Below are 19,418 nucleotides of genomic sequence, written 5' to 3'. Positions count from 1 at the left end.
TCTGACTCAAAACTTCTGATAGTCATAATTGTTATGGCTCTCTGCAGCAAAACAACTCTCTCTATTTTTTGCAATATAGTGCTTCAGCTTTTGATTTTGATATCTTTCTGAATTTACGATTGATTGCATTATGTTGATATGTTCTATTCCCCTTAGTTTTAGAATTGATTTTTGACCCTTGGAGTTAGGTCATACAGAAAGCAATAATCATGCTGTTGTTCTTAGTCTGAAAATTGAACTTCCTAAATTCTGCTCATATAGTTGATGGGTTTTGAGCAGTAATGAGTAACTTTATATGATTATTATTGCTTGGTACTCTTAACCCATTTGAGAAGGCCAATATGCATTCATAACCTGCACTTAAGCTTTTAGATCCCTGGCATGTTCTTAGGTTTCCTAGTGAGGAAGTGTTGTATAACAACTCTCTTTACTTGTTAAGGTTTCGGACACGAGTGTACAATAGAACAAGATGGTCCCATTTTTAGATGGAAGGCTGAGAGTTTTAGCAACTTATTGTAGATTTCCCAGTTCTTGGAGCCAGGTAGCCAAAATCTTTTAAATTGCACTAGTGCTTGACTTGATCATCTCTTCATCAAATTTCTAGGTTAGTGTTGGCTGTTGGAAGTAGGAATATGCAGGAAGCAATGTAATTAAGTTTATTATTGTTAGTCTTCAAGCAACACTTGTTGAGTCACTTCATAAACAAAATGCTATGTGTATTTGAGCAATTTACAATATAGAAGCTCTGATAAATTCCCAGAGTCTAAGCTAACGAGATGAAGATATTACATTCTGTGGACCTAATACAAGAGAGTATGGAGAGTTGTCTTATCGAATACTGACTACTCTCATGACTGTATAATTTGTATTTACTTAACTTTTTCTTCTTCCTAATGGAAGCAACCTATAAATCAAAGGATAAACCCTTCTGTCATTAGCTGAGCTTGAATTCACAGTAACTCCAGCAAGATCTTTCTTAGATTTCTCCTTGCGTACCGATACAGTAACATTGCTCCAGCAGCTTAAAGACTAACGAGAATCACCTTTTACATTAGAGTAGATCATAAGCTTCAGAGAACTAGGCCTCGGCCACTATGCAGTACTGATTTTGTGACTTGGAAGTTGAAGGAGCATCCCTTATCATAAGACTTTGAATGAATGCAATCATCTGAGTAAAACACAGGTTTTCTGGTATTAGCTCCACGAGAAAGAAAAAACAGTTTCAACATAAGAATAACATGGAGGCTAACAATGTGTCAGATTGAGTTCTATTAATCCATAAAGAGAGTTCATACCAATGCGAGTCCAATGCCCATAATACTGAACCCCGGGTAATAAAATGGTGCCCCATCAGAAAGGAACAGAGCTGGATGGACAAAACCAGAATTTAATTAATTAATTAATTAATCTCCTGCCTTGTAAAACTAGAAAGTTTTCAATTCTTTCACTTACCTGTCAGAGGACTAAATATAAATGGAGAAATAATGGTGGCAAGGGAACTTATGCCTGATATACATCCTTGAGCTTTTCCCTGTTATGAAGAGTTAGAACATAAGTTAGCACACATGAAGATGAAACAATAAATGAATTTTCTCAGGCGTAGATATCTTAATCAGACTTTTCCTTCTATCAAGAGTTTTAAGTCCCGATTTTAGAGAAATCAGAACATTCGCAGTTGATGAGAAATCTAACAAGTCATAACAATGAAAAGCAATATTGGATGATGGGATTACCTGCTCATGTGGCCCAACTTGTTTCGATGCAATGCTGCGTAACTGTGATAGAAAATTTAATCAGTAAGCGTACTATTTCTATCAGTTAAGCTAGCCTTAAGCAATAAAAACTAGACAACATAACTTACCGATGGAGCTCCGAAGGCAGCGAAAACACCAAAAGCAGTGGTTGCATATGGAACCTGCAGTAATAAAAATATGTTTAAAGAAATATATGCAACAGAACAAGCAGAAGAAAGGAAGAAGCTACTTTATTGAAACTTTGTTGAAGAAATCAATTACCCAAGTTGCCCAGGCGATGCTGGAAACTAACATCTGCATGATAACAAAGAAAATATCAGTAGTTTTGAGCCACATGTACTGGGTTGTATCAGAAATTCTCAGATGTGAACATAAACTGTACACTTAAAATCTATATCTCAGTTCATCCATGCAAGAATAACTCATGACATCAAGAGTTGATAAAAACTCCCAATAACTTCCATCACATATTGATATGGAAAATAATTAACAGAGCAAGATGTTGAAACTTACATTTATACAACCCGCAAAAAGCCCTATCGAAAGCAGTTTTCTTTCTCCAATAATAGGTGCTAAAAAGGGCATGAAAAGGAGCTGCAGGATTCCAAAGAATTCGAATTTAGTAAATGAAATACAGAATATGCATGGGGACACAGAGTTAGATAAGACATGCCTGTGAAACCATTCCTGCAACCCCAAGAATTAGCATCAGATCAGCAAACTGGTTTTTGTTGAAGTGAAATTGAGCCTTTAAGAAGTACTACATGAGATAAGATCTTAAAAGTTAGTAATTATAATAGAATTTGGTGTACATTCATATAGAAAATTATGCATTAAAAGGTATACCAGTAATGAAGCTTGTATTCCTCCATCTGCTAGACTGCTGAAAAATGAAACAACCGCCGCTTGCGAAAAGGTAACGCTGCAAACAAGTTTAGATTCAAGTTTTCTGATTAAATTTTAAATTAATTCAATCAATCAAAACCTTTTAGAAAGCATTACCTAGTCTTGAGTAAACAAGTAACATCCCTTACTGATGGGATGTTCTTGAATTCCCATATCTTCCTTGGAGAATCAGCCCTCTCATTTTGATTATCATCCGGTCCTCCTTTGATAATTGGCTGCGTTAAACCATCCTCATCAGGGCGTAAACTCTCCTTGAGAAAAACTCTCATGTACACAGCTGCAATCATGGAGAATAATGTAGCAACCTGCAAAGGAAACACAAAATATATGTCAAAACCATGCAATAAAATATAACAGAGGCAGCAAATATAAATTCCAAATAATGTATGTAGCAACCCGGAATGTGGAAGTTGTGGAGAGGAAACGAGTGGCCAAGGTTCCACAGACAAAGGAGGCGCCGGTACCTACACCAGATAAAATTCCGAATGCTGATGCCCGTTGTCCTTCTGGGATGTTATCTGCCTGAGAAATTAACATGACAACTAGTTATGTATGAAATATTATCCTAATTAATTAGAAAAGATTAAGATGATTATAATGTGATTAATTACCACGTAAGCAAGAGCTAGGCAATTGATGCTGATTTCACCAACCATGGCAGTGAGAGTCCTGATAACGTAATAGGCATAAAAGAAGCTGGTGGTCCTGCTATATGCCAAAATAGCTACAAAAACATCATGAAAATTGAGCTTGGAATAATTCCCATTTCATCATTTATATGTATGAATAGTACTGAAACTTGAAGATCATGGATCAGCTACTTTAATCTTCTTTGCGGTTTGCCCAAAAAACAGAGGAGAATTCTCATATAGAACCATGGCATGTTCATAGAACATATGGTAAATAAATTAAGCACTTTCGACACTTAAATGGCCTATTCTTTTTTTTTTTTTTTTTTTTGGATGACCTGGGTGTCTGACCTAGTTTGTACATACCTCAACTAATTCCTTAGGACCTTGAAGTTAACGGATAAATCCTCTCACTGGCCATCCCTATTAACAACCTAGATGGATTGAACTCATGATTACTTGAATAATACACCAAAGAGTCTTAGTTGACCGCTGAACCATCTAGCGGTGGTTAAATGGCCTATTCATTAATGTTTTCATTTTTTAATTTTTTTCCATTTTTATTGTTTGTATTATATTGAAAAATGTGCAATATTTCATTTCCAATTTTCAAAACTGTTTTCAGAAAACATAGTAAACTCATTGTCAAATTTTAAGAATATAAAATCAAACTTCTTATTTTCGTTTGAGTTCATATTTTAAAATAAAAATAGCCAATTCAAACAAAGAAAAGAAATATCTCAGTGACAGTATGAACAGAAACGAACACAGATGATCTGTGCATTGTTTGTTTGTATACGTATTGGCTTGAATTGGGTCATTATGTGAATTGGGAAGACGTGATGAATCAATTGATGATGTGAAGAGACCCCTTATTTCAAAACCCCGCTGCAGAAAGTCTAGACGAGGGAGGAAGACACCGAGACAGTGACAAATGATACGAGTAGGATTGATATTTTAATTAGAATCCAAGCCACACAAAGTGAGATAGCATCAGCATGCGCACAAATGGGCCACATTAGTTAGGTGGAATTATATGTCGTATATGCAAAAACAAAAAGCTTACAAGAGCATGCAGACCACAAGAGCACTTAGAGACGAAAAAAAAAAAAAAAAAGAACCAAACGAAAAAGGAAGAAGCACCCACATGGAGAGTAGTGTTTATTAATTTACCTAAAGGAATGATGGATACTGTCATGGGCAATGTGAGCATGGCTTTCCTCCCGTATTGGTCTGATAGATTCCCAATTACTGGCATCATCACCATCGTTCCTAATCCTATTATCTGTATTCATCGTATCAATATTATAATCAGTTGATGTATATAGCTATATATATACACCAAAATTCTTAAATACAGATATTCTAATGATAATTAATTAAAAATGTACATATCTCTAAGTTTCTCCTCCTTTCCTTTTCGTTTCATTAAAAGCATAATTTGTTTCTTTATATGTTTCTTTTCGTTTCATTAAAATTCTCCTTGAAGTAACAGCTGATGATATTGATAAATATGGAGGGTTGCAAAACACATACACAAAAATGGTAGGTTTGAAATGTTGGTGAGAAAAATAAAGACAATTAGGGCTTTGCTAGCTTCATATTTAACCACGTGTGCATGTTTCAAACCTTAATATATACTACCCAGATAAGATATTCATGCACAGTACATCACATAAGAAAATGAATTAAAAATAGCAGCAAGTTCAAAAAAGAAAAAAATAATTATTTTATTAATTTCCTTTGATATTTTCTAACTTCTATCACAATTCACAAAAGATGAACTACTTGTTGAATGAATTTACTGAACAATATACTGTATAAGCCTGATGGAGTGTTAATTTCTCAGAATTAATTAACACGAGGGTCCATATCCTTACATCCTTTTTGGAAAGTGGAAACCATTAATGGTGTTCATGTTTTTTATTTTTTATTAATTGCAGGTTGGTAGTGTCGGTGACGAAGAGAGAGAAAAAGGTTGATTCCGGCCTACCATTATTGTAAAATAATGAAGCATCTCCTCTTCCTCCTTTGGAGAAAAATTACCATAACCAAGCAAAAAGAGATAACCAAAGAAAAAAAAAAAAAAAAAGGGGTCTTGATGGATGCAATAATACCTCAAAGTTAGACAGAAAATCATGCATAATCAGTGGAATGTAACTCATGCATATTAATTGAGAGGAATTATTTTCTTATTTGTTGATTTCATCAAAATTTCTCCCCCTTCTGTCGAGGTTTAATTGTCAAAAGTAAAATTATATGAAAGGAAATTAAAGAAACAAACGTACCGCCTGCTGGAATCCGGTGAGGTAAATGGCGAGGGAGCACTCATCCTGACCAGGGCAAAGAGCGAACATGGTGACATCGGTAATGGCTGGAATCACCATGAAGCTAGCGAATCTTGAGAGGAAGACTGTCACAAAGAGGTGGCTCAAACTTGTTAACTTCTCCATAATTTCTCTCTAGATCTCTCTCAATTCTCTTGTTAGTTACTGGAAGTTGAAGCAATTCTCAGTTCTCACGCATACTCACTACACACGTTGAATATATTTAACACACTTTATAGGGAGAAGAAAAAGAGAAAAAAAAAATTAAGTAAAAGTAACTGCCTCCGTATGGGTCATTTCAATTAATTTTTTGCTTTGATTTGCTTTTACTTTTATGTATACGCAAGAGAAAGAAAATTAAAGATAGAAAACAATGACATTTGATCCTTAATGTTTTTTTCTCTTTTGTCAATCTTCTGGACTTTCTTTGGCAAAGTAAAGTGAAAAGAAATAAAGGGAACTATAAATATAGCTTGTTGAATCTAGTCAAGTTCTTAATTTAAGAGATGATTAATAAAGTTGATGTACCTGCACCATCAGCTGCTCTTCTTATTATTAGTAAAAACTCTTTCATCCAATACAATGCATTTATGTTTCTTTCAATTTGACTAACTTTCACCAATAACATTGAAACTATCAGTCAAATAAAAGTTTTAGTAGCTAGTCTTATTAGCAACTGAGAATGAATTTAAACCCAGTACCTCTTAAGTAATACATCTAAAAGTCTTTATTAAACTACTCGACACTCAAAGATAGTTTTCCACCATTAACTTCACACGAATAAATTTATTTATTTATTTATATTGAATGAGGATGTTACATCAAATAATTTTACATGAGTACTGTATGTCCGTTTAATTTCAGACTTTCACTCAATACTTAATATAGTTTTCAAATATTTAGAGATAAATCGAAATAGTTAATAATAGGATATTTTGTTTCAGAGAGCTGTTTGAGAGCTGATTTATGCTTGTTGAACACACAATAAGTCAATCAAAGAATGATAATGACTTTAAGAGCAATATTCGCTATCATGTATCTTTCAACAATTTCCATGATTATAAGCAAAGAAAAGCGAGAATAGACATTTATTGACAATATTTGAATACATAATTGTTGTTAATTTGAGTGGATAATAAAATATAAATTAAAAGTAAATGATTTTGAGTACTAATTTGTTTAATGAGTAAACAACTTTTTCCTACCCGAGGTTTGCCTTAACGACACTTTTCAATCCAAAAAGTTTCAAAATACCATTTTTCCACTAAAAATTTATATTTTGTTAATACTCAAAATACATTTTACTTTCTCAGCGGACGTTCGATATGTTACTTGGAGCCAGGGTAAAAAGGGTTTTGTAACGTGAAGCTTGATGGATGGAATAGTGGTGATCGTTTGAATGTTTGTCATTGGAATCAATCGGAAATCAACTAAGAAAAGGAAGCCCTAGCTTTACGGTGGTCAGTTGGTGAAAAATCAATTGCCGGAGTGAAAGGGGTTTTGTAGAGAGAAGACCGAAGATTCAAATGGTTGTGACAAATATAATTTTCACCATCGAAATTAGCTTTGGGTAGTAACAAAATATTAACTTTGGGTGAAAAAATGATATTTAAAATTTTTGGGTGGGAAAGTGTCATTAAGGTAAACCTTGGGTGGGAAAAATGGTTTACTCTTCTTTGTTTAATATGCTGATCAATTACCCTCAAATTAACATGAAAGACTAAGAGCAATGCTAGTCTTATGAAAACAAAAACAAAAGGGACCATATAAAGACAATTAACACTCTTTATCTTCATGATTTCTCTCCCTCTCCCTCTTTTTCCGTTTTTTCTACTTTTTTTTTCATTCTTGTTGATGTCATTTTGTAACCCTTTTTGTATTATCCTTGTAAGGATAGCATTTTCAAATATTAATAAACCAAATGAAAAAGGCCGATAAATCAATCAATCATAGATGCAATATATATGCATGTTCCTAATGCAAACACTGTAAACCAAAAGAGAAAGGGCACATAAATCTCAATTCTTGATGAGAAATGTACATGAGGGCTGCCCCCAAGGCCTTCACTAAATCAAACCTGGTGAGCCGAACTGTGCGATCCATATTTGATTGATAATTACTTAATTTTCAGGAAGAAAATTCTAGATCAGAAGCACTGTTTCAGTGGTGGCTGCTATGTTCATGCGACCGGCTCCCAAATCTTTAGACTGATATTATGCATGCCTAAGTTACAGACAATTAGTAGGCCTGGCAAACGGGTGGGCCGGCCGGGTACGGGCAAAACGGGTTAAAAGTGTGCATCACCCTACCCGCTCGTACGGGTACGGGTGGACCCGCGGGTCACCCGCGAAAACTGGATTTTCTCTCTGGTTCCTCTCTCCCTTCTCCATACCTACCACCAAAACAAACCCACAAAATCTGAGCTTTCTTTACACACAAAGATTGATTTTTTAAGGATTCCCAGAAGTGAAAAATAAAAAAGATGATGAAAATTGAGCTCAAAAAATCAAATTTTTGTGATACCCATTTCGGTTCTTTGGCTAATTCAGTGGGTTTTTGGGAAAAAAATCTAGAAAACCCAGAAGTGAAACTCAAAGAGATGGTGAAATACTGGGCAAAGAAAGGAAGAAAGATCAATTTTTTTCATCCACCTATTTGGGAATTTTTTTTTTTTTTTTNAATAAAAATAAACGAGGCACAATGATTTACGTGGTTCACCCATTTGGGCTACGTCCACGGTCATAGTATGACAGAGAATTTTCACTATAAATCAAAACAGTACAATGATACAATCTGTCTAACAAAGCTAATAGAAAATCAGTCTCTGGCAAAGTTAAACGTATAATAATGTGGAAAAACTATTGACTAAGATAAGTAGCAGAAGTTGGAGAGATTATTGCTTCAACTAAGAGATGAAATGAAAAAAAAAAAAGTGATGGTAACATCAACAGATAAGATGCTGATTGAGACTGAGTTGCATTTGCAAAATCTGGAAAGTAATTAATAAATTGTGGGGTTAAACATTACAATACTTCCACAAAGAACCAGAATCATGATGTAGCTGAATAATCCATTATACAGTACTACAAAAATTCTCGAGTCTGAACATGACTTTAGATCTAAATATAAGAAAACCTTGCAATGCTATGTATGTTATTCTGTTAAGACAAATAAGCTAACGGTTAGGAATCTTTACCATGAAACAATTTCTGGTTCTAGAAGGGATGACCATGTTCTGTTAATCACTCTACAATGTTCCAAATCCTATAGCACAAATAGAAGACTAGTATGTTAATATGCAGCAATATAGTAAATGGAGTTCAAATCAATGTTTTAAAACCCGGCCCAGCCCAGTCGGTTGAACCAGTTCAACCGAGACCCAGAAGCTTTAACGGGCCGGGTTTATATTTTTCCTATTCACCCAAAACCCTAGGATTTGTGAGGATGATCGGTGAACAATTGATGGCCGGAATGTTAGGGCTTTTGAAGAGAAAGTGTCAGTGAATGCAATGGTGGTGACAGATTGATTTCCGGTGAGTAAATCTACCGGAAATCAAACAAAACTGGCAGCGGCAACAATGAGATTTTGCCGGCGATTGGCGAGGCTAACGGGGGTGGGGTGAGGTGGGTTTTGGTCTGTAGGAAAAGGGGAGTAATTCATGGGTGATGGGGAGGGTTGTCAACGTCGGCATTGATAAGATCTGGCCTGGAATGCTAACGTCGATGTTAGTGAGATCTAGCCGAAATCGAACCTATTTTGGCTAGATCTTGGGTATATTTTGATGGAAATGGGCTCAAGGGACGATTGGGGTTGCATCTGAGGTGTCGCCACCGCCAATCAGTCGCCGGTCGATTTGCATTTGGGGTGTATTTGATAAATTTTGAACATATAAGGAGTTAACATAATTTTCAGGGGTATATTTGCTGAATTTTAAAAAAATTTGTCAACCAGTTTGACCGTTAAACCGGTCAACCCAGGACCCGGAAGCTTTGCCGGTTCACCCTAGGTTGGGTTTTAAAACATTGGTTTAAATAATAAAAAAATTGAGAGAACTATAGAAAATTGATGTTTTAACTTAAAAAAAAAAAAAAAAAAAAAAAAATCTGATATTTCAATGTTTTTGTCTCTGAATGTAATTTTAAGATCTAAATATGAGAAAATCTTGCAATGTTATATGAAGGCAAATAAGCTAGAAGTTAGGGATCTTACCATGAAACACAATTTTTTATTTTCTTTTCTATTTTTCAGTTTAATTGAGAAGACCTTGCAATGTTTCAAATCCTATTGCAAAAACACAAGACTAATATGTTAATAACTGCGATATGTTTAATAATTTAAGCAAAGTAACAAGCACTGCTAGAGTATCAATTTCTCCAAAACAGAGAAGCTAATTACCCACGTAGTAATATACTAATTAATGCTTTAATTATTTATTCAAGAAGTTATAAAATGTTGCCTGTTCACAAGCATTAACACTAAATAATCTCATCTAAAATTTATTCATCATAAAAATGAAGCTAACTGGTAATGAGAGAAGAAATTACCTGTAGATTGATCACGGTTGTAGCATTTTGAGAATTCAAAGGTTGTCCCTTTTCAGAATCAAAGTTGAAATTAAGACTTGATAGATGTTGGTCAAAACTGGGGGAGATGATGATGAGCTGTCACTCAAAACTGGAGGAGAGTACAAAAATGGTGATTGATAATTAGGGTATTAAATATTAAAAGATGTGAGTTTTTCCCCCAAAAAAAATAATGATAAAGAATGTAATAAAACAAATAATTAAAAGGGAAAAGAGAGGAAATTACCTTTCGTTTGAAGGAAAATCAGTGTTGAAGTTGATAATTTCATACAACTTAATCAATATCAGATGAAGATGACCAGATTATCTGTTATCTGTTCTAAGAAGACAACAACCTTTAATTTTTATCTTCAACGTTGTCATCTGATGAAGGTGGTTTGGTAGAGACTTTAATTTGGGGCATAAATTAAGTTGCAAGGTCTGAAGAGATGGCATGACTGTAATATCTTCATCTCCTCTCTTTGTAATCTCGTAATTCCACTCTTCCCATTCTTTCATCCCCCTGAAGCGTAGAAATTTCAGTTTGGGAAACGCAATAATTGATGTAGATGATGATGTTGCATCACTCTTTATTCCCAAAAATTCATTACCCACTCTTTTCACACTCTTCATTCCCCATATAATAAGAATTTCAAGGGATAATAACTTACCCAAAGGAGGTAGATGCTTACAGTTTATACAATCCCAAACAATTAACTTTCTCAAATTGGTCAATGACATCATCCAATTAGGGAAAATAGTGTTGCCACTATAATTTCTTAGCATTAAAGTCTCTAAATCTGGATGTGGTTGCAACTCCTCAAGAAGTTGTTGATTTTGCTCCACATTCATCCTCCCCTTAAAGTCTACATACAAATGAGATAAGTTTTTTTTATTGTTTAATTCTATTCCCTTAACCTCATCCATATCTCTCAAATTTCCCAGCCCTTTTATGCCAATTTGTTGAAGGTGATTGAAGCTTTTTAGACATTCAACAGAACATGCTTCACTACCATAATTGTCCTCACTTATAACAAATATTTCTAATGTTCGTAGACCAGTTAATCTCTCCAAACTTTTTGGCATGTAACTTATAGAAGTCCTCTGATTTAACAAATGTCTCAAGTTGATTAAATTCCCATCTCTTGTGGTAGTTTTGTGAGATTTCCACACAAAGTGATGTCTAAGGTTTGTAAATTATATAACCTACACAATGACTCAGGAAATTTTTTTATGTTTTCATTCGAAGACAAATCAAGGTACCTCAAGTGTATTAATTTTTTTATTTCTACAGGAATTTCTTTAATTAAGCACTTATGCAAGGATAATGACCTTAGACATGTAGACTGATCAACTAATTTGGATAAAACTATCTTAGAGTCAGTAGAGCTACAATGAACCACAAGGCTACGTAGAAAAGTATTTCTACTATAAAAAGAGCTAGGAAATGAGGCCCCTTCTTGCATTCTTATCGTTGTATGTCTAACTTTATCATAAGAAGATTCTAATTCAATTTCTCCTGTACCATCAACCTCTATCGTAGAACATTCATTTTTGGTAAGAAATTGAGCAAAATCATGCACTATATCATGCATCTTGCAAGAATGTATACCAATTTCGTGTTCATGTTGTTTAAAATCTTGAAAGAAAGAACGCATTGACAAAGTTTCAAAATACTCTTCACCAACTAACTCCATATCCTTATTTGGTTTTGCAATAAAGCTACCTGCACTAATGAGAGTGTACAAATTCAGTACTAACTGATGTGGCTAATAGCCACGTCAGTTCCCTCCAAAGCCTTAAAAAAAAAAAAAAAAAAAAAAAATTCAAAATGAATAACTCTTTCAAACAAAAACAGAAACCCGCCACTTGAAACGAAAAACAGAGACCCGCCACTGATGGTAGTGTATCCTCTACCACCACCAACGTGGCCTGCAGTCTTCCACCACTAGCGTCGGGCGCGTCGTCCACCACCAGCCGACCATCATCTCCGCCAACACCGTCATTTTCATCTGCTGGATTTATAAAAAAATTGCTTCAAAATAGAAACCATAAGATTGAACCATCTTTTGCTTCATGGTATTATTTCTATAGTTTTAAAACATCATCTAAGAACAATATAGAAGCTTGAGAGTCATGATAAAAGCTATAAAATAATGCTGTACTTGCTAACATCCGTTGCTTATGTTGTGGTTTGACAATTGTTAGACTATTTCATTGCAAAATAGTTTATTTGTCAATTTATTTCTTTTTATGCAGGTTGTGCTTTTTTGAACTTGGTCTTGTGTGTTTATCAAGTTCCAAAGATGGAAGAGTGTAGTGAAAAAAATCCAGACAACTCTTCTTCTCATTTCATGTTGTGGAGGTAATATTTTGTTGGTAATCTCTTTTTATTCATTAATATGATTTTACATTTTTATGGTATTGTTCCTATCCTTTTGTTGTATTATTATATTAATTATGACTATTAAATATCAATAAATTAGATAATCATTTGAAGAAAATGGAAGATACAAGAAGTGCAGAGGAGGAATGGGAGCCTAAGCTGGAATGATTTTGATTCGCTTGTAATCTTGTCCAAACTACAAAAGCTATGGGAATAAAATGGGTTTCGAAGTTATTATACGATCTTCAAAGAAGGTATGATGGAGAGGTGACAACGCGACACTAGCTTGTTCTTGTATGGGAAGTCACGCAGTAACCCCGTAAATGCTTTTAAAATGGATCCAGTAAAAAAAACTGATTGAAGCTCGAATTGGTGCAGCTGTACGTTCTGAGCAAATGGAAAATATGTTCAGTTGTGTTTGATCATAACCATGAACTCAGTGTCCTACAAAAGTAGATATTTCAGAAGCAATCGAATTATACACCATATGTAAAAAGAAAGCTTGAAGTGAATGATAGGGTGGGATTAGGCCAAATAAAAATTTCAAATCCATGTTAGTTGAAGCAGGCGGTGCTGAGAATTTGCCTTTCCTACAGAAAGATTGTAGGAACTACATTGAAAAAGTTAGGAGGTTACGACTTGGTGGTGGGATGCTTCTGCAATCCAAAATATTTTTTGAAAATGCAAAAAGAGAATCAATTTCTTCTACATAATGGATTTAGATGAAGAAGGTCGATTAAAGAATGTTTTATGGGTGGATGCAGAAGTAGGGCTGCATTTAAAGAGTTCGGTGATGTTGTGACATTCGACACTACATATTTGACCAACAAGTATGATATGCCGTTTGGTGCTTTGTTGGTGTTGATCATCATGGTCATTCGATACTGTTAGGTTGTGGGTTAATCTCCAACGAGGACACAAAGACATTTGTATGGCTTTTTCAATCTTGGCTTGCATGTATGTTGAATTGCGCTCCTAAAGCAATAATCACTGATCAAGATAAGGCAATGCACAAATGCAATTGAGATTGTGTTCCCTGGTACACGACATAGATGGTGTGTGGCATATAATGAAAGAAATGCCTGAAAAACTTAGAGGTTATAGTCAATATGAACAGATTAATTTTCTTTGCAAAATGCGTGTTATGATCATTGACATGTGAGGAGTTTGAAGAACGTTGGAATAGGTACAATGATAAATACAACCTTCACGACAATAATGGTTGCTTGGATTGTATAATGAGACGACGTTGGGTGCGGCTTTTGTAAAAGATACTTTTTGGGCAGGTATGTTTACTACTCAACGCAGTGAAAGTATGCATGCATTCTTTGATGGATATGTTAATTCAAAAACCACTTTAAAACAGTTTGTGGAACAATATGAGAATGATTGCGTGATAAAGTGGAAAAAGAAAAGGAGGTGATTTTAATCTTCAAATCATGGATCCCTTGCATCAACCACTATGCTATGGAGAAACATTCCAAGATGCATATCCACTGCAAAAATTCAAAGAGTTTCAACAAGAGTTAGCTGCCAAGGTCTATGTGATTTATCTTCTTTCAAAGAGATTGGTTCCTATATGGAATCATAATAGAAGAAGATGTTTTGGTTGGAGAGACTCACCGTCGGGTTCCTTTGTGGTTGCTTTGATGAAGCAAGTTGTGATGTTCGTTGCAATGTCGATTGTTGAGTTTGAGGAATTTTATGTCGACATGCAATTGTGGTATTGATTCGTAAGCAAGTTTCTCATGTACCAGAAAAGTACGTTTTAAGACGATGGAGGAAAAATATAAACAGACACCATACCAAGGTTAAAATAAGTTATAATAGTTGGAGCACCAATCTTGACGGACAACGATTTGATGAGTTGTCTAATTTATCAACGTTGTAGCAGATTGGCATCAAGCAATGAGGATGATTGTAACATAGTGAAAGAAATGATCAATGATATGAAGAATAAATTGATGTCAAATAAAAGTGTCGGGATTGATAAAAGAACACACATGTCAGGTAATAATAGAATGATTTGTGAGTTGGTGATGATACTTTGAAAAGAGGGAGCAGTAATATCTTACTCCACGGGCATTCGCAGCAAAGGTCGTCCCCATTCAAAAGAAACAATCAAAGGTTGAAAAAAATGTTCGCAAAGTAAAAGGGAAGAAATTACGACAAGAAGAAGTTGTACTAGGTTTGAATCTGGTCTCACACTTGGATTTAATCAAGAAATTCAGGTATGTAATTCATTTATGTTTCTTTGTCTAAGTTGTGTTTACATGTGAATTGTAGAAATGTATGCAGCCCAAGAATGTTATTTTAGAATAACATGTGGTTGAGGTCTTTGTTGTATGTTGCACAGGGATCAAAAGAACTTAAGTCTCAAGAGTTGGATGCTCATGTTCACCAGCTGAAGGGCAGCAACTCCAGGTGCTTATGATTCTTTAGTTTTCTTATAAAAATCATGTATCAAAATGATTGTGTATGTATTTAACTGCTTGGTGTGGTGTTCATTGTTGCTTGCCATATTTTTGCTCTCTAATGTGGTAGGTTAAGATTGGTGCCTGCATATGTTAGTGATGTGAATGAGTGATCATGGATGGTCCATTGATAAATGATGCATGCATGTCTGATCGGAGCACTAGAATTAACTTTTAATATGTATTAGATGTTTATTAGCTGAATATATATATAATATATATATAATATATATAATATTATATATATATATATATAATATTATATTTATATTTATAATATATATATATTATTTTATTTTTTGTGTGTGGCAGGTCTCCAACACCAGCATTAATTTCAGGGGAGACATATTGGGGTGGTGCAGGATTTCTAGGCTATAGCTTCGTTTTTGTGTGTTGGATCTGCGACTGGATCTGCTCTTGAGGTGTGCTGGTGCTACAGCTTTGTTTTGTTCTTTGCAGTATTTGGGTATGTTGTGGTTGTTGTTGTGGGGGGTGACGTTGGTGCATAGCCAAACAAAGGATTCTGGAGAGTTTTGTTTGGAGATGAGCAGCAGAAAACTGCATTTTTGCAGTTCCCAAAAGTAAGTTGGAGTTGTGCAGTGCAGTGTTTTGTAAGAAGATTGGCTGTTTATGCAGTGTGTTCTGGAGTTTCAACTTCAATGCTGCATTTTGCTGGCTATTAGTGCAGTGTTTTTGGGGCATACTCTTTACATAGATGATCTTACAATCTTTTTGTGATATGTAAATACTAATCCATATTTGTAAGCAACAAAATATTCAATATATGTATATACACATAATTATATTCATAATAAGTTACTTTTATTTTTTTTTGGGTAACCTAATAATTTATACAAGAATAAAAGAATTACAATCTGGGAAAGGGACTCCCTTTAGAACCAAGAACCTTGGGCATTCCCAAGGGGCAAAATTACAAAAGCTATACAAGCTGGAAGGAAATCTCAAAAACAAAAAATGCACACAACAACATGGACACACAAGCTGTAACAGACACCGAAGACTGCACACAGCACCAAAGGCAGAGAACAATTGCAACAAGCTTCAAAAACTCACACATGCACAAGCTACACCAGTTACAAAATCTCCAGGAAAGAGCAAACAGAAACTGCTGCATTTTGACAAGCTATAGCACTTCCTCGGCAACAACCAATTACAACATAATCCTCCAAAATACTGATTACCCGCACAAATCCTGTAACCAACAACCAAAAGCTGCACAAACTGCAAAAAACTCCCAACAGCAAACACACACTGGACAGCCTATACAAACTGCAACAACCTTCTAGAAATTGCACACACTGCATTACCCACCCACAATCCTGTAACCAACAACCAAAAGTCCCACAAACTGCAGAAAACTCCATCAGCAAACACACACTGTTCTGGAACCTGCAAAAATTGCAAAAATGCAGTTTAGCTAGAGCTGGAGTTTAGACAACAACCAATCAAACAAGCAAACCATATATTAAATGGCTTGTAAAAGCTAAAAGCAAAAAAGCTCTGCAGAATTCCTATGTTGTTCCCTCTGTTCTGAGACACTGAATGGATTTGGGGCTGGTGGTAAAATGAATAATTCCACCTTCTAGAAGAGCAGTATAAGACCAGCTAATTAAACAGAGCTAGAGAGCAGTCTGCATAATGTAACACACAATGAAAAATCATGGTAGGTTTTGGAATATGTAAGATATACAAAATATCGGCTGCACTACATGCACCATATAAACACAATTCATAAAGCAGATATCATGTCCTGCATTGATTTTGTATCCTCTCAAATAAATGTACTATATACAAAAAAAATTACATCCCTATTCCTATTCATATATGTCCTAACCACTATACCGTGAAGCCAACTATGTAACAAAGTTTTGATACCTGTCAGCAACAAAAAATGAGCTTTGCACTCAATTTATTAAAATTGCAAGTCCAAACAATGGGAAGATACTCTTTGACCCGTGACCTGAAAGACACATTGACCAACAAAAATCAATTATCACCGAGATCATGACAAAATACAAATAGTAAAAAAATATTCAGTTGCTCACTGGTCATTCACTAAGAGTGCTCTGCTCGTCTCACCACATCTAAAACCAGAGATTTCCCTTCCGTTATACAATGAACAAGTCAATCAAAAATATATCAACTGGCGACGCGAGTATGGCGGAGTCTGGCGAGGCGAGGCATGGCGTGGCGGCATCTGGCGGGCGTGGAAACAACGATTGCAGTTGGTTTGGCGAGAAGCGGCGGCTTCCGGCGAGGCGTGGAAACGACGGGAAGGGGAAGTCTCTGGTTTGTCGGCATCTGGTAAGGCGTCGCGGCATCTGGCGAGGCGTGGCGCGGCACGGCAGCGTTTGGCGAGACATGGAAAAGAAGATTCGGGTTTGGTTTGTCAGCGTCACGACGTGTAATGAATTGGGGATGAGATCTGAGAAAATTTAGGGAAATTTTGAGAGATTAACTATGAGATGAGAGGTAGAGAACGAGGGGATTTGCGTTGCAGTGAATGAATTTGATTTAAGGAGCCTGAGATTTAGGAAGTGAAATTTGAAAAAAAAATATATATATAATTTTAAGGAAATTGATGTGGCAGATGATGAGTCATTTGCCACATCAGTTAGTACTTAGGATTTGTACACTCTCATTAGTGCAGATAGCAGTGCTCTTTGGTTTTGACATTATATAACCCTGAGCCATCCATAACCTAATCAATTGTTCTCTCTTTATCTCATAATCCTTTGGAAAAATAGCACAATATGAGAAACATTTTTTCAAAGTAGGGGGTAAATCATAATAACTTAATAGTAGAGGTCGAAAAACCTCTTGTTCTACCTCTTCTAATTCCCAAATTTCACTCTCTAAGATATTTTTCCACTCCACAAATTTTCTTTTAAAACACAAAAGACTCGCTAAAGTCCTTACTGCAAGTGGCAAACCCTTGCACTTTTGAACAATTTTCCTACCAATTTCTACCAATTCATTATATTCTTCTTTGCTTTTTCTTGAAAATACAACTTTACTAAACAATGACCAACATTTTTCCTCAGATAGTGTCCCTAAGGGGATTATTTTGGTGGTTCCTATGGCTTTTGCAGCATTCTCCTTACGTGTGGTCACCAAAATTCTACTTTCTAGAGAACCACACTTAAGAGATCGCTTCAATTGATCCCAATTTTTGAGATTTTCAGTCCATATGTCATCTAAGACAAGAAGAAACTTCCTTCCGCCAATAAGTTGGTGTATGTTTTGTACCACAGTTTCTAACTCGTTTAAGTTTGGTGCACTATTTGTAAGAGATTCAAGGATTGCCTTAGCAATCCTAAGCTCATCAAAAGGCTCAGAAACACACACCCATATTTTTTTTTCAAAATGGGTGTTCACCTGATCATCATTAAAAGCCAATTGAGCAAGAGTAGTCTTACCAATGCCTCCCATCCCTACTATAGAGATAATGCAGAGGTCTTGTACATGAGCATGACTATTCTGACTAAGCAAAAAATCTATTATTGTATTCTTATCGTCATCTCTTCCATAAATCTCTGTTAAATCAATAACAGAGGTTGTCATTGGTCTTTCTACATCTTTGCTACTCTCAATGATTGATCTAAATTGGAATCTCTCTTTCTCAGTAGCAATAATATCTAATTTTCTTTCAAGATCTTTTATCTTGACAGCAATATCATAACGCAAAACCAATGACCTACAATTTAGATAGTAAAGAATGAGGGAACATACCTTTTTCATAGGCTTAGAAGCATTTTCAACTTTCTTAATTCTTAAAATCTGAAGCTTTGTGTTCCACTCGTCCAACACATCGTCTATGTCGTAGGACACGTCTTTGAGCTTGTCTAACCAATCTCTCACAACATTGTCCTTCACTTGGCGGTTCTCAGCATCAACCAGCACAGCTTGAGTTGCCCGAAAATTGCTTTGAAGCTTCCGAGCTTCTTGTTTAGCACCCACAATTAGGCTTATCCCTTCTCTCGTTTGTTGACGAATGAATGGAGCCAGCTGTTCCAAGGCCATGGAAACAAGAGCTTCAGCCATATTGAATGATGGTAAGTGATTAAACAAAGATTGATCAGAAATCGAAATATTTGGTTTGCTTATGTTGTGATAATGCTGCAACTTTCATTCAACTTTTATAGTGTATGAAAAAGACCAAGGAATAAATCCAAACCAAAGTTTTGCTTTGATACTAGTTAAAGTATTAAGTGTTGTCCAAGCAATTCCTTCATTCTTTTCTTTGAGCATATTTTATTGTCAAATACGAAGCCTCTTCAATCTACAAGCTATGAATTATGATAATGATACAAGAATAGTTAAAATAATTCAATTGATTTTAAGGATTAAACTTTCAA

At 35.3% G+C, this 19,418-nt stretch overlaps 2 protein-coding genes across 2 annotated transcripts; both read right to left on the bottom strand.

Annotated features, from left to right (window-relative positions):
• Window positions 1-639: 639 nt before the first annotated feature.
• On the bottom strand, window positions 640-5,751 carry LOC116127089 (tetracycline resistance protein, class A-like). Its single transcript, XM_031412761.1, has 14 exons — window positions 5,578-5,751; window positions 4,463-4,574; window positions 3,272-3,384; window positions 3,057-3,182; window positions 2,757-2,965; window positions 2,601-2,676; window positions 2,428-2,514; window positions 2,268-2,348; window positions 2,016-2,048; window positions 1,862-1,915; window positions 1,734-1,775; window positions 1,453-1,531; window positions 1,296-1,366; window positions 640-1,168 (listed from the first exon to the last, which is right to left on the bottom strand). Exons 1-14 carry the CDS (start codon window positions 5,740-5,742, stop codon window positions 1,079-1,081), a joined length of 1,338 nt encoding a protein of 445 aa, XP_031268621.1. The 5' UTR covers window positions 5,743-5,751; the 3' UTR covers window positions 640-1,078.
• Window positions 5,752-15,979: 10,228 nt separating this feature from the next.
• LOC116127104 (putative disease resistance protein RGA3) lies at window positions 15,980-19,104 on the bottom strand. The gene is made up of 5 exons (XM_031412772.1): window positions 17,878-19,104; window positions 17,695-17,793; window positions 16,368-16,449; window positions 16,161-16,252; window positions 15,980-16,060 (listed from the first exon to the last, which is right to left on the bottom strand). The coding sequence occupies exons 1-5, from the start codon at window positions 19,102-19,104 to the stop codon at window positions 15,980-15,982; spliced, it is 1,581 nt and encodes a 526-aa protein (XP_031268632.1).
• Between the last annotated feature and the right edge of the window lie 314 nt (window positions 19,105-19,418).

The sequence above is a fragment of the Pistacia vera genome, unplaced genomic scaffold (genome assembly GCF_008641045.1).
Source record: "Pistacia vera cultivar Batoury unplaced genomic scaffold, PisVer_v2 Contig189, whole genome shotgun sequence".
Taxonomy (NCBI): domain Eukaryota; kingdom Viridiplantae; phylum Streptophyta; class Magnoliopsida; order Sapindales; family Anacardiaceae; genus Pistacia; species Pistacia vera.
The sequence above is the reverse complement of the archived record's forward strand: the minus strand, read 5'-3'. Positions and strand labels throughout refer to the sequence as shown.

Coding starts and splice junctions, on each gene's coding strand:
- LOC116127089 (XM_031412761.1), bottom strand. CDS start 5,742: ATGGAGAAGTTAACAAGTTTGAGCCACCTCTTTGTGACAGTCTTCCTC. Junction 3,385..4,462: donor AGTATCCATCATTCCTTTAG/GTAAATTAATAA, acceptor ATGTTTTTGTAG/CTATTTTGGCATATAGCAGG. Junction 1,532..1,733: donor AAGTTGGGCCACATGAGCAG/GTAATCCCATCA, acceptor TCTTCATAACAG/GGAAAAGCTCAAGGATGTAT.
- LOC116127104 (XM_031412772.1), bottom strand. CDS start 19,104: ATGGCTGAAGCTCTTGTTTCCATGGCCTTGGAACAGCTGGCTCCATTC. Junction 16,253..16,367: donor GGTTACAGGATTGTGGGTGG/GTAATGCAGTGT, acceptor TGTTGGTTACAG/GATTTGTGCGGGTAATCAGT. Junction 16,061..16,160: donor GTCAAAATGCAGCAGTTTCT/GTTTGCTCTTTC, acceptor TGCTGTGTGCAG/TCTTCGGTGTCTGTTACAGC.